This window comes from Sturnira hondurensis, unplaced genomic scaffold (assembly GCF_014824575.4).
Source record: "Sturnira hondurensis isolate 20B ecotype Veracruz unplaced genomic scaffold, ASM1482457v3 Scaffold0014384, whole genome shotgun sequence".
Lineage (NCBI taxonomy): Eukaryota > Metazoa > Chordata > Mammalia > Chiroptera > Phyllostomidae > Sturnira > Sturnira hondurensis.
Genome location: NW_028087015.1, coordinates 21,295,008 through 21,310,923, shown reverse-complemented (window position 1 = coordinate 21,310,923; position 15,916 = coordinate 21,295,008). Strand labels below are relative to the sequence as shown.

At 34.4% G+C, this 15,916-nt stretch overlaps 1 protein-coding gene across 3 annotated transcripts in view; it reads left to right on the top strand.

Moving 5' to 3' along the window:
* Positions 1-15,916, top strand: part of CDH18 (cadherin 18) — a 389,486-nt gene that overhangs the window by 317,762 nt on the left and 55,808 nt on the right. For all 3 annotated transcript variants that reach the window (XM_037063042.1, XM_037063044.1, XM_037063043.1), the window contains exon 7: positions 4,800-5,053. In XM_037063042.1, coding sequence (XP_036918937.1) covers positions 4,800-5,053 — 254 coding nt within the window. The remainder of the gene's footprint in view (positions 1-4,799; positions 5,054-15,916) is intronic.

The following is a 15,916-nucleotide window of genomic DNA, read 5'->3' as shown; positions in this document are numbered from 1 at the left end:
GATACTCAATAAAATAAATGTGAATTAAGGGCTTTATATCCAACAATTGATACATTGTCTTTCAAGAACAGAGATTACATGTAAGCAACTTTGAACATTAAGTATGTGGAAACACTGCCTTAGTCAATGCATCATCAAACCAAAATACCTGTGGGTAGTAAAGAAAAATGATAACAAAGCAAAACTGGAAACACTTAAAACACAACAACAACAAGATTAAAATAAAAGAATCACAACATAAACAAAAAGGAAATTAAGACTTGTGATAATAATGCCTACCATGATGGAATCCAAACCAAAATTACACAAAGACAAGAGAAACCTTACAATTCACAATATGTTTACAAAAATGGTAAATATATATGCAGAATGTCACGATAGCAACAGCATTTGCAAAACAATATACAAATATAATATACCAATAAATACCAGTATATTTACCACACTGTAAATACCAATGTTGTATTACAATATATGCAAGGAATTAATTATAGACCAGAGAAGTATCACGGTTATCTCAACCCATGACAAATAAAATATTTTAAAAATGGAAATAATTCTATGGCAATTAGTAGGGAGGTTATATGTATTAATAACCTCCTGAAGATACACATCTTTTATTTCAAGTGTCCCTGGAATATTTAACAACACTAAGCATGTATAGTTTTCAAAGAACATATCAATAAATACCCAGAGTCCAAAATAGTACCAACAAAATGTTGTCTTCCAAATGCAATATGACTAGAAATTACTAAAACTCACCCAGAAAACAACAACAAAAATTTCCTCAACTTGGAAATGTAACAACCACAACAGCACTCTTTTCTTTAATACCATGAAAATGAAAGGATAAATGTGCAACACAATTGCAGAATTTCTAGAAAAAAATAAAAGATATATATGAAAATTATGAGATGAAAAATAATTACTTCTGAAAGCATATTCATAATCTTAAATATATCAAAAGTAGAAAACAAAATAATAAAACTAGATAAATATAACACAAATATTAAGGTAAAATAAAAAGAGAATAACTAAAGACCAAAAAGGTAAGATATCAGAAATATGACATTAAATATAAAAATCTGAGTTTTTAGAAAGAAAACAATACAGTAAATAATAAAACAATAAATAAGTTTTAATCTTGTTAAGAAATGTGGAATAATAGGAAATAAATAGCTAGAAAAAAAATGGAAAGTCTAACAATATTTTATTAATTCTATAAAAATAAATTTCACATAGAGTATACTTTTGTCAAAGTTTCTAGAAAGCAAATTCAAAGAAATAGACAATACCTATAAACAGTTTCCATATAAGAAAATGAGAAACCTGTGAAAGAACTACCTCTCCAAATACTTTAGATTCAATGATAAACAAAGGAAATTCCATCAAACCTTAAGATTTAATAGCATGATTCCCATGCTATTTAAATCTTTCAGCACACTAAAAAAAATTTCACTGTGTTTTTATATGAAGCAAAGAACTCTGTATTAGTTTCTAGGGCTCCTGTAATGTTACAACAAACTGGGTGGCTTAAAACATGATCTCAGAGTTCCGAAGGCCAGGAGTTTGAAATCAATCTGTTGGCTAAAATGCATTCCCTCCATAAACTCTAGGGGACAACGCACTCCTTGCTTCTTCCAGTTTGATGACCCCACGCATTCCTTGGTTTGTGGTCCCATCACTTCAGTCTCTGAAAGTGTTATGGCTGGAATTCATAATATAGGGTTACAGTTTTCAAAGAAAAGAAGTTTGTCATAGTTCTGAAATGTTGTTAAACAGAAAAAAACTATATCCATACTATCAACTGCTATCCCTACACCAAATATCTTGGTCGGGCAAAATTTACACAGTAAGTAATGGGAAATATAAAATATAAAATAGACTTACAATAATATAAAATAATTATACTCCTAATCCAAACACTATTATAGTTATAGTACAAAACAATCAACATACTTTATATTGTATATGTAAACCTACAATCACTAAAAATAAATAAATGGATACAGTTCCTTCTCACTTTTTCTAAACTTGCAGTTCACCACTGCTTATATTTTTTTCACAAATGAGGTTGTTAAAATATTTCCATGTGCATTAATTTGCCTGCTTCTATACTTCTCTCTCCACCTAAAATAATCCTCTTATTCCTTGACGGCTCCAGATGGGTCTTCATCCATCCATCTGCCAGTCCTGGCAAACAAGTTTTGCAAAATGATTATTTCTATCTCGACATAGTTAAATATATATCAGGTAATCACAAACATAAAATTGTGTGTCCATATTAACAGCTTGCTTCTTAGCAGTAGGCAGGTTAATGTAAAGGAAAATGACAACTAACCTGCAGAGGGATCTGCTCAAAAAACAGAAAAAGAGGTGCCGTTAAGTTGGATACACAGCTTAATAATACTATGTGATGAGACAGGAGTGGCCAAAAATACCTCCACAATTTTGCTGAGAATTATACAGAATTATGAATGCCAACACTAGTGAATAAGTGGAGATGCATGTTTTTAAATTCTGTTATCATGAGAAAGGAATGTTAACCATCCCTAGTAAAATAAATTAATCCTATTATTTTAGCTTTATGGTCTCAAACACTCATGTTGAGAGAGAGCCTTAGTCATTATAAGGTCTACCAGATGCAGCACGTTGACTCTATAAATCTTAAGCAAATGGCAAACTCACCAAGGATGTTGCCTTCCAAGAGTGACAAGCCCAGATGGTGACTATCCAGGCTCTGAGCCGAGAAGGACCACACCCACCCACCCAGTAGGCAGCAAATTTGCACCATTGCTAGGCTAGGCTGTTTACATGTGGGTAAAATTTATGGAATTGAACAAAGAAAGAGTCTCATTCACTAATATTAGAGAGAGAGGAGTCAAGAAAAGAAAAAAAGAGATGCAAGCTGTGAGGGCAACTAGTAATTATGCAACTCATAATGCAAGGCGAGTGCTCTTCACGTTGGCAATTCATTTCTAGTTTAAATTCCCTCAGAAGAAAATAGCTTCCAACTGGCGAGTGACAAACTATCAAATCAATTAACATTTCTTTAAAATATATACACTTAATATATGTTTATCATATGTAAACCCACATATAATGTACATATGAACCACATTAGAAAATTTAAGTTGTCAAGATATTTAAACATTTTATTTTGTTTTATAAAAACTTGTAAAATATTGTAGTGACTCAGTCTCATCCATGTCTCCGTGACTTGAGAAGTTGTCTAGGTTTTAGATTCTTAATATAGAGCTTGAAAATTAAACAATTATTTTTCCTTCTATGCAATCACCACTCTCTGGGAAGGCCAATTATCCAAGGCAATTCAGAAGAGGTAAGGAAAATAAACGTCATTAAGACTGATCTATCTATTTATAAAATTCCGTAAGGATACTTTTTTAATCAGCTTATCCTTGGCCTTAGGGTAAATAAAAATATCTGAGTTCCTCCCCAGGGAATAATTACTCTCTGATATTGCCAAGAAAAAAGGTTTCAGGATTGAAGCAAGCTAGTGCAAAATCAGTGGCAGAAATAAGGATTTAAAAAAAATCTCTGCTTCTTCTCACTGATATTAATAAGGCAGTTCAGCATCCGTGGATACTTCACCAGGTTGCAATTAAAAGACTGGTCTCCAGATCACCTGCACTGACATCACCATGGAGACTTTTGACATTGAGCTCAATTTTCTAAGCTCATAAATCTGAGCTCACTTGAGGCCACAGAGCCTATTATGTGCATCATATTTAACACTTTCTAAACATTCAATTCTCATCTGCAAGGTACTTCCTCTGAAAAACATTACCCAGCTGCTTACATGCACCTAAGTTTGTCTCCTACTTATCAATTTCCATAGCACCCAGTCTTAGGGCACTAAATACACAGTGGTGTAAATGTTGGTTTAGAATTTCACATTTTATGTCAGACCATGTATTCCTTGAGACAAACTGCCATGTTGGTCTCATTTATTATTATATGCTAAGTCAAATTTATGACTTTTGACATGCATATTTTCCTTAAAAAGTAAATATTGAAAATTAACAAAGAAAAAACACTAAAAATTATATGAATAGTAAATACTAAAAGCTAAAAAATAATATAAACAGACAAAAGACTATAATTTAAAGAATAAAGTAGATTACACCAAAATATAATAAATTTTAAAAAGCAAGTACATCAATGCATTACCAGTAAAAGGATAAAATTACTTTAAAAGAATTAAAAAACAAAAGTGAATAAATTTTCCCTAAAATTCTAAGAGAATGTTACTGAATTGAAAACTTTAAAAATTTATCAGATTTTAAAATATGATATAAAGTTTAAAATAAGCAAGGTAAAAATAAGATGATGATAGATAAAAATCAATGATATGTTTTTTTAAAGCAAAATGCAAAAAAAGTCTTCTTTAGCTTTAACATGTAACAAACTAATAGTAATTATTTTTAAGTTTAATAATTCAGGTTGGCAAGGAGATATAAAAAAGTTATTTGAAGAGACTAAGAATGAGAGTCTTCCAAAAGCAGAATTTGTTTGTCTGTGGGTAATATTTTTATACTTAGTTATTATCATCTTCCTGGCCATAAAAATCACAATTGATTTTACACTTGAGTTTCCATGATTTCTGTTTTAGGTATTATTATAAACTAACTGCATAATTTGGTTTTAAAGGAACATAGATGGACTGATATCTATTCATATTAACTTGTTTACAAAATGAAAAATCATGCTGTTTGAAAACGATCATGACAGCAGTCATAACACTGGAACTGTTTTTTGTGTTTTTTTTTCATTCACAGCCACTGAACTATGAGAAAAAGAAGTCCTACACCCTCAACATAGAAGGAGCAAATACACATCTCGATTTTCGCTTCTCTCACCTGGGCCCTTTTAAAGATGCTACCATGCTGAAGATCATTGTTGGTGATGTGAATGAACCACCACTCTTTTCCATGCCTTCCTACATCATGGAAGTCTACGAAAATGCCAAGGTTGGAACTGTGGTTGGCGCGGTTTTGGCACAAGATCCTGACAGTGCTAACAGTTTAGTGAGGTATGGTATGCTTCAAAATTTTAGACATATAAATATTTTGATGGCTTCATAGTATTTAAAATGTACAAGACACACTTAAAATAGGTTACTTCTAAGTCATTTTTCCATTAATGAAATTAAATTCTAATGTTGATTTTTTAACTGAGTAGTATAGCAGATGGGTTTCTGTCAAATCGAGAATATCGGTAGCTTTCTCCACGACCCCACAGATTACTTTTTTCCATTTGACTTAACTAACTGGAGAAATTTATAGAAATATTTAATCCCAAAGTAGAGAAGTTTTGGTCCTTTGGGGCTATGACATATAACTACAGTACAAGCAGGGAGGGGTTGGGAATACTGCTTATCTTATTCCTGGCTCTGTCACACAGCCGTGTGCCTTCAGTAAGTCATCTACCCTTACCCGTGAAAGAGGAAAACCGCCACCTCTCAGCCATTGTGAGAAAGCATGAAGCAATGTGCCCAAAGTGCTGAGCACAGTGGCCTTCACCTAGTAGTCACTTGATGAATGCCCGCATGTCCAAGACTGCCGAGAATAAGCACTTGGACGTTAGACTGAAGACAAAAAGACCAGTTTGGGGATTCTGGAGTCTTGACTGACTGGCTGTGTGACCTTATACAGTCTTGCAACCTTGGAATGTCAACTCCAAGTATATAAACAGGAAAATAATGCTGCATAAATATGCTGATAGAATTAAATTAGAGTGGCGTGAAGTACTTAGCACCGTAAGTGTTCAGTAAATATTTTATTGTTAGTATGTCATGCAGTGACAACTCTTTTGAGAATAAAAACATTCCACACTATTAGTTTGTTATAAAGTATTTGGCAAACATTGGTAAGACTTTCTTTTCAGTATTAAAAGGATAATAATGTACCTTTTATTTATTTATTTTTAAAGATGTTATTTATTTATTTATTTATTAAGGGAAAGAGAAAGGGAGAGAAACATCAATGTATGGTTGCCTCTCGTGAGTCCCCTGCTGGGAACTGGCCTGCAACCCAGGCATGTGCCCTGACTGGGAATCAAACCACAATCCTCTGATTTTCAGGCCCGCACTCAATCTACTCAGCTACACCAGCCAGGGCTGTTTATTTTTTAATAGTTGCATTTTTCCATTTTCATTTAGTCCCCTCATACCTTCCTCCCCTGTGCAGTCATCACACTGCTGTGCATGTCCATGAGTCCTTTTCCCTTTTTGCTCAGTCCCTCCACCCGTTATCCCTCCTTCAGCTGTCATCCTGCTCTCTGTCTATGAATCTTTGTCTATTTTGCTTTTTGGTTCAGTTTGTTCATTAGATTCCACATATGAGTGAGATCATATGGTATTTGTCTTTCTCTGACTGACTTATTTAGCAAAATGTTCTCCAGGTCCATCCATGCTGTAGCAGAGGGTAAAACTTTATTCTCTTTTACAGCGAAGTAGTATTCCATTGTGTAAGTGTCCAATAGTTGTTTTATCCACTCATCCACTGATGGACACTTGGCTGCTTCCATGTATTGGAGGTTATAAATAATGCTGCAATGAACAGAGGAGTGCTTATGTTCTTTTGAATTTGTGTTTTGCTTTCCTTCAGATCTATTCCCAGAAGTAGAATCTCTGGGTCAAAAAGCAAATCCATTTTTAATTAAAAAAGGTGAAGTGGGAGGTACATTTAGTTTTAAAAGTAATATTTAAATCACTTACCATATGTAGATATTACAATAGTCCTCATGATAAAGAAATTAACACATGCACCCCTAACAGCAGCAGCGTGAAGTCCAGCGGAGGGGTAAACTTTAAAAAATTGCATTATTTGATAAGGGTGATAAAGATATCAAGGTGTGCGTGGAAAAACTATGCACAACTCATTCTCTAGCAAGAATGAGTTGAAGATTCAATTAAGGCTCAAAACCCAGGTTAAGGATGAGGCAGGTTAAATAAAGAGAAAAGGTGGTTTTTGTCCAGAAAAGGGGCTGGAGTTACCTGTGTTAGAAGGGCAAGTGTGGAGATTGCAGAGAAAAGCTCCGGAGAGACCATGGAAAGGTTTTGTGTCGACATGTTTGAAATTCATCCCGGTAGCAAAAATCATTGGTGGAGAAAAGAAAGGACAGACAAGTATGAACGATTATAATTAAAGCAACGAAGGGAAGACTTGCAATTCAAAATAAGGAATAACGAATTTTTAAAATGCTATGAAGAATGGCATGTATGGTCCAATAGGGTAGGCCAAAGGAGGAACAATTGAGAGCAGGGACAAACTTTTTTCACTGTTGCTCTATAGAGGCCAACATACCCCAAACACCCAGAAGGTGGTTCCACACAGAACGGTGGTTCTCGCCCGAGGGCGAAGTTTTCCCCTGGGAGACATTTGACAGTGTCTGAAAGCATGTTTGGTTGTCACAACTGGGGGAGGAATGTCAGTTACCATCACCGGTGGGTAAAGGCCAGCCATAGTGCTCACTACAAAAACATATCTGGTCCAAAATATCCATAGTGCTAAGGCTGAAAAACACTGATACAGAGTAAACCAAACTGGCTGGTATATTGATGAGACTGGAGTGCTAATTTCCTGTGAAAAGAGAACTTTGAAAATATACTTTTAGAAAATGCATACCCACATGTATGTTTCACATGATGTGCAGCCATGCAATATTTCAACCTATGCAGTTTATTCAATAAAATAAAGTATTCAATGAATAATATTTAATAATTGCTTCAGTAATTGTTCCATATTATTGAGAGCATTGATTGAACACCCATTATTTAAATACATTTTGCTATTAGTTGGGATGCAAAGATGATTTGTATTGTCTCCAAATGCTAATACTGAGAAGCACAAATCCATTAGCATATGCATTATTCTTTCTCCTTTGTTTTGGTTTGACAACTCAAATAAATCCTTCTAAAGCTACCATAAAATAATTAGTTAGATTCCATAGCTGCTGTTTCAGTGTATAATTTACATAATATTATTCTTGATTCCAATAAAAATGTGTCATTCACAGGGGCCTGTAGGTACAAACACTGAATTAAAAACAGAAAACATTAACAAACACAAAAGAAGCCTTATACTTTCACCTTTCTCAGGGACCAAACATTTGTACTAATTAAGGAAAAGCACATTGAAAAGATGTATTTTGCAGTGTGCCCTGAAATGCAATTAACTCCAAGTTGGCAGAATTGATAATGAAAGGGAGTTTGAATCTTGCAGGCATTTGTGAAAAGCTTTCTGACTTCAGCCTTTTGTATTTCAATTTTCTAAAATATTACGAAGACTCTTCAGATTTCTAAGAGCATACCGTGCCTAGCTTTTGTCTCTTTCAACTCCAAACAAGAATGTGCAATTGGCAGCAATAAATCAGCAGCATTTTAAAAAGTAAAATCAGAACCAGGCTATTTACCTGCAATGAAAACCCTTGATTTAAACAGGCTGTGCTCACTTGCTGGCATCCTGCAAAGGGAATTCGGAATCTCGCAAGTAGCTACCGTGGAATGAACAATCTTAGGTTGGATGTGAAAAGCTAGAGGGTTTCTGGAAAAATCATCTTATATCATGTGACCATAAAAATGAGTGGCCATTCATGCCTTGCTATCTGTGAGCTAGAGGCTTTATATGGCATGCCAAAAATACCGTATAAGGCACATCATAATTACATTAGCTAAGATTAAAATGAGGGAGAGAATCCTAGAAACAGCAAGAGATAAGGAGACAGTCACCTACAAAGGACTTCCCATCAGACTGTCAGCTCTTTTCTCAAAAGAGACCTCACAGGCACGAAGGGGCTAGAAGGGCTAGAAAGAAGTATTCCAAGTCATGAAAGACAAGGACCTACATCCAAGATTGCTCTATCCAGCAAAGCTTTCATTTAGAATGGAAGGGCAAATAAAGTGCTTCTCAGATAAGGTCCAGTTCAAGGAATTCATCATCACCAAGCCCTTATTATATGAAATGTTGAAGGGACTTATCTAAGAAAAAGAAGGTAAAAAACATGTCTACTAAAATGACAGCAAACTCACAATTACTAGCAACCGCACCTAAAATAAAAACAAACTAAGGAAAGAACTAGAACAGGAGCAGAACCACAGAAATGGAGATCACACAGAGGGTTAGCAACAGGGGAGTGGGGGGGCGGGTGGGAAGGTACAGAGAGTAAGTAGCATAGATGGCAGGCAGAAAATAGACAGAGGGAGGGCAAGAATGGGAAATGTAAAAGCTAAAGAACTTAAGACACATGGACATGAACTAAAGGGGGGGCATGTGGGAGGGAGGGGGTGTGCAGGGTGGAGGGGAATGAAGGGGGAAATGGGACAACTGTAATAACATAATCAATAAAATATATATTTTAAAAAGAACCCTAAAGCATCTGTATTGTTAGTCCTATTCTACAGATGAAGAAAGTAAAGCTCAAGAAGTTAAGTAATTTGGCCAAGTTTACATAGTGGTAAATAGTTTAAATCCAGTTTTCCTTTACTCCAAAAACCCTGTTGTTTTTTTTTCTTTTCTTTTTTTGGTGGTTGTTGTTTTGTTTTTTACTCTAGTCCTTTTTTAGTGTCATTTATTTATTTTTAGAGAGAAGGGAAAGAAGGGAGAAAGTGAGGGAGAGAAACTTCAATGTGTGGTTCCCTCTTGTGCGCCCCCTACTGGGGACCTGGCCCAAGACCTAGGCATGTGCCCTGCCTGGGAATCAAACCAGCAACTGTTCAGCTACAGTCCAGCACTCAATCCATTGAGCCACATCAGCCAGGGCCATTTGTTTTTAAAGCCACAATACCAGGCCTCTTGTATATTTTAGTGACTACTACTAATATAATAACAACCATAAACAACTGTATTTACAGAAGTCAACTTCACAGAGTAGGAAACAGATGGATGTTTTGCAGGGTTGAAAAGACATTTATTAATGCCAGGACCTGCATGCATTTTGTACAGTGGGAAAAAAAAGATGCTCAAAACAGTCAAGTCTCCTTTTATACTACAACATGTGGTAGTAAATACGACACCAAGACATACAGTACTTGATTTAGTGCAATACGAAGAAAGTATTAGTGTCCTCAGTTAACAATTTCTCATAGGATGAAGAGCTTTAGTGAGAATATATATATTCTACCATAGTAACCTTTTTCCTCTCAGGTATATAATCTGAATTTACCTATGCATTTGCTTATTGCTAACATTTTAATATTTTCTTTGTATAATAACTTTAAAACAATTTAAGGAAAATAGATACCGTGGTTAAGTTTTTCAAACGTTCAACATGATACCATTTAGGAAGCAATAGGCCATTTATATGTATGCTAACATAAATAAAATTTTGATTAGTGTTGGAAATATCTGTCAAATTTGAAAAAAAAATAATCTTTTTTAAAAAGTTGCGAAGAGTTAGAAGTGTTTACTCAGCCTGTTTTGAGTTTAATTGCAGCCTCAGTGGGCAAATGTCCCTTCTATAATTACTGCATCCTCATTAATAGGTTTGTTTTTCTTATGCTTCTCCAGAATTTTCATCTAGCTCCTGATGAGATGCAGTTAGAAATACCACATTAAGGTGAATGTTATAACAACAAAATTAAGAGGTATTTAAAAATAATAACAAGGTTATATAGAAAAGTTGAAGAGTAAAAAGAGGAAACTAATTATGAAGGTTGAATGCAGAATTTAAATGTTAGAAAAGAAAAAAATCTAACCAGAAACTGTGTCAAAATATATTCATGTTAAAGATGTCATTTGATATGGTTTTTATTCTACACATCAAATTTGTTTATAAAACTTTATCCTATTGAGCACTAGATATAGCTTAATTGGACACTTAGAATAGCAAGCCTAAATTCTCATATACCCTGGTCAAAACTCTGATAGTCTTCTGATACAAAGGAGCCGACTCATTAGTGATGCTTAATACTAATCAAGTAAAGATAAGGAGAAAGCAGGCTCCTACTTAAAACCAGAAGTCTTTGTCTATAACTTGTGTTTTGTAATTGTATCACATTCCATAAGCCAAGTTAGCATATGTACATTGACTAAGGACTGTACTTCTGTCATGGGAACATGGCATTTGAGAATGCAAGGAAACCTGCACATGACTGAGACAACCCTGTTTTTTTTTTTTTTAAGATTTTATTTATTTATTTATTTATTTATTTATCTTTAGAGGGAAGGAGGGAAGGAGAGAAATATCAATGTATGGTTGCCTCTCGTGAGTCCCCTGCTGGGAACTGGCCTGCAACCCAGGCATGTGCCCTGACTGGGAATGTGGTTCGCAGGCCCGCGCTCAATCCACTGAGCTATACCAGCCAGGGCAAGACAACCCTGTTTTTGCATAGATGAAGATATCTAAAAACTGAGGGGCTAATTGCTGCAGGTCATACAGTTACTAACTATAGAAACTGGATAAGAATATGGTCACTTTCTAGGTATTAATAAGGTTATAGAAAACCTCTAATTTTTCCCCATTTTTGACTCAGATTTATCTAACAGCCGAGAATATAGTGGTTAACCTCCCAAGTTTCAGTCCTGACCCCAGGAAGAGAACTTATTTTCTGGGCAGGCTGATGTAATTTGCTCAGTTAGGCCCAAAATGAATAGCCCATTTAGCAGCATTCTATTAATCTACTGACTGGAGACGAAAACATCTTGATGGCTTTCATTAAACAATTTAAAGAAATAAAAAGTGCTTTAAATGGCTTCATAGCAGTTCTAGAACTCAAGATTATTAGCATGTATGATATTTTAGTAACTTGGGGGACATAAATAAAGAGGAGGAAATGTCATTTCCTGTGCAGGGGTTGGATTTCTATTAGATCCTCTCACTACTACATTGGACCATTGTTGTTCAGAAAATCAAAAAAGCTTTCCAAAATATCTATGTGCTCTGTGCATTGCCCATAGTATGAAGCCCTCTGCACTATTTATCAAGTGACAAGATCCTTATGTTATTTTTCTTTTTTGGAAAAATTATATTCCGGATGAATGACTTGTGGGAAAAATTATATCTCAAAAATGAATGAAGTTCTCTTAAATTTTCAGTGAATCTGAGTTATACTGCAGGTATGATATTTGTTGTTGTTGTTCAAGATAAGGCCAAGCTGCTCAAATATCCCCCAGGGTGTATATTGATTAAACTTGATCCCATCTATTAGTCAAGATCTGTCAGACTTACAAAAACAGCTGTTTGGGAAGTGAATTCTCAGATAAATCTGCTTCACTGCTCACGTTCTGTGTCTGCAAGTGTCTAAGTGTGATAACAGAGAGAATCTCCCGCACTTAAGCCAACTGATATTTCTCCAAGTAAGTCACTGTAAACATAGGTTTTCACTGCATAAGTTTTCAATTAATTTCTTATGGTGTAGTGGACAAACTATAATCAAAGTAATGAGAGCTTTTGAGGACTGACATTTTGTTATTAAAGTGAAAAATAACTTTTCCAATGCACTTTGACATGACTATTAATTTTCTTAAGTCCATGCCTGTATAATCAAAGAGGAACTGAGTACCAAGTGATGAACTGGATAATTTGTTTAAAGTCATAGTAGCTTCTCTTGAGGAAAATACTTAAGTTAATCACAACTAAGAGCAACTGTTTGCTGTTGTCATAGCTTCTTTTTCTATTTTTGACCCATATATTCCAGTTTGAATATTGACCTTTTATCTTATTTCAATACAATGCATTTCCTTTTCACTTTTTTCATTGAATTAATATGAACATAATTATTCTCTGACCATTGATCCCATTAGTTTACAAATACTTTATTTTCTTATTTCCCTCACTTGTTTCCATAACTAAATCTGTATCTAAGTAATTCTCAGGTTTTGCTGTTTCCTTTCTTTTCAATATTTTTCTTTCTTTGTACTCCCTCAAAATAAACATTTCTTGAGTGAATATATAAACCCTCAAATATTATCTATTTAAAAAAAAGAAGTTTATAGATATTACATAATAAGCCTATATTATATTTTAATTTTTTGCACTGATGAGCTCCTTGATGTTGGATGACCTTCTCCATCCCCCTGCCTCAGTTTTCTGCTCTGTGCATCGGCCTATAAATAGTAAGGATCTCATGCAGTTGTTTTGAGTATGTAATGAACTAATATTTAGAAAACACTTAAAGTGCTGTGCAGTCCTTGCAAGTGCTCTGTAGTGTGAACTTGCATAAATAACTCCCCTGTGTGTATGTGTTTTCTCCCAGTCTCACACATATATGGTCTGTATTAAGGAGGAAAGTAGAACTTGAAGAATTCTTTAAACATCTTGTCCACTTGTATATACTCTAGCTTTGATTTATACTGGCTTATTTTTTAAAGCTATGACTAGAATATAAAAATTTCTCAAAACTCTAATCTTTCACCTTTACCATTAATCCAAATTTAGATCCTATATCAACTAGGCAAGAGATTACTAGACATTATATTTGCAAAATATCAAATTCATATGTAGTTTGAAATGCAAATGAAATATATGTACGTAGCAACTCATACATTATTAAACGTGTTTATTTTTGAAAGGTCTGTAAAGAGAAATAAACAGATGTTATTATGAAAATTATTTGGAAGTTACCTACTGAGAATATTGTTATCTATTTTTTATGGTTTGATAAACAGCTTGATGGAGCTATGTCACTTAATTTTAAAGTTAGCATTAAATTTTTCTGCATTTAATCTCCTGATACATTTTTGAACTGTTTCTTTTTTTTTCTAACATTTCTGTTTTACCTTTTTCTGAGTTTTTATTTCTATTGCTAGGCACAGATCCAAGAGTAGTTAAGCAGAACCATTTAGTTCTCCTTGACTTGAAATTCAGTTGCAACTCCATGAATAAGACTCTGGATCCAAACATAGCTGATATCTGGCCCTTATGTTGTAGATTTTTCAATGGTGTTAGGTTGCAAAGAAAATTAAGAATTAAATAACATGAGTTTGGGGAGATATACATAGCATTCTATTTACTGTTTTTAAAATATTTAAACATATTTAATATTTATTTTTAAATTCAAATAATATTTGTTTATTCTAAAAGCATTTAACCACGAATACCAGCATTTACATTAGAGAGCTCCATGTAAAATGTCTAAAAGGGTTTACTCTGATAAAAAAAAGAACTATGCATGTTTAGTTCTTAATAATATTCTTAATTTAGCTTACAAACAAGAGAAATACCTATTTTCTTTCAGACCGACAGTTCTGAAGTGATCAGATTTCTAAAACGAGAAATATTTCTAAAATATTCTGCCATATTTCATAAGGGTATATTGATAGAAACAATCTGAGTTTTGCTAATAGTCACTGCAGGAAACTCGAAGGTTGAACAGTAAGTTTGCATTTCAGGTCCAACTTTCAGAGGCAGAAACTGCTGTGCTCTAAAGTACCCCCAAATGGAAAGTTTCTGGGAGACAGGTTAACAGTAACTAGCTTTAGGTAATAAAAGAGGGCACGAAAAAAGTAGGTTTACCTTTGTGAGAACGCTAAGCACAGAATTTATTCTTCTACTATCATTTATTTATTTATTATGTGTTATTTATTACTATCACTAACCTACTTTTTCACAACCTTATATAATAACCAGATTCCCAATGGATTACATTTTAAAGGATGCTTATCCTTTTTTATTTAACCAAACTTCACACACATCTTAAGCTGTTTAGCTCATTAGTTTAGCATTGGACCTCTAGGTTAGAGGTTTTAGGAGAAAGAAAGATTTTTTGGTGGCATGAACTCAAATCAAAGGAAGTAAATTAGTGTTAGTGTGCCATGGCTTAAGGTTTTGGAAAGCCCAATAGAGTTTCTCCTTGCCAGTATTCTGTAGTGTCTGAACCTTTTGTTTCTTCTCTGAAACAAATTGGCTCTATATTTAACACTCTTGTTTCTATTGCCTTTTCATGCTGAACTTCCTTCAATTAACATGTAGTTGCTATAGGGCAATCAATACACAACAGTCAATTTCTTGTTTGGATCACACAGATACAAGTGATATACTCTGTCCATTTCTTCATGTTATTTTCACTAAATGAGCTCCTAGATTTTAGGGGGATGCTCTGTAGTCTCAATCTGCCTGGTAATTTTAACGTCTTCTGCCAGGTTGTTACAAGGTTTCACACCTTGGCAATCTGTTCCATATATCTCATTAACACATTACGGCTATGAGAGACAAAGGGTTGCATTTCAAGTTTACTCTGTTCCAGGAAGTAAGATGAATTTTGTGGTATTGCCATCACCACAATTACCTTTTCAGTCTGTTTACCCAACTTCTGAGATTTCCCCCACGCTGAAATGGAAGAAGTACCTCTATTACTTTCAATGAAAATCCTTATATTTGTTTTCTGGAACCCAATTCTACTCATCTTTTTGGATATTTTATTCCTTCAAAATGATCCTTTCTTTCCGAAAGATTAGTTTTTAATATGCTTCTTAACAGAAAAGAATTATTTGGGTGAACTCACTTCTCTGATGACATAAGGCATCATTTTTCTAATCTCTATTTCAGGTAACGATGTCCACCCTAGTGTCACGGTTTATGGGCTTCACGTGTTCACATTCAACATACTCTTGAATTCACTGTATGAAAACTCCCGTCCTTTCATGTTTTGTTGAAAATGTCCTTCTCCAGCTACCCAATCATGCCCATCCCTTACTAACCTCACTCAACAGAGTTCACTGTAGCTGCGCACTTACCTCACTTCTTTCTTGTCCTCTCCGCCCTTCAGTCTTCTAGTTTTTCTCCTCCTTCAGCTCTTTCTGTCTGTGTATTAGCATTTTAGACTCAGAAGTTTAGTTCTATAGTGTTCGAATCTTTCACCCCTTTCTTCATAACAGTTCTCTCCCAAATGGGACTGTACAGTCCACATTACCTTAAATTTAGGCTGATATATCTCAAATTATATATTTTCTATTCA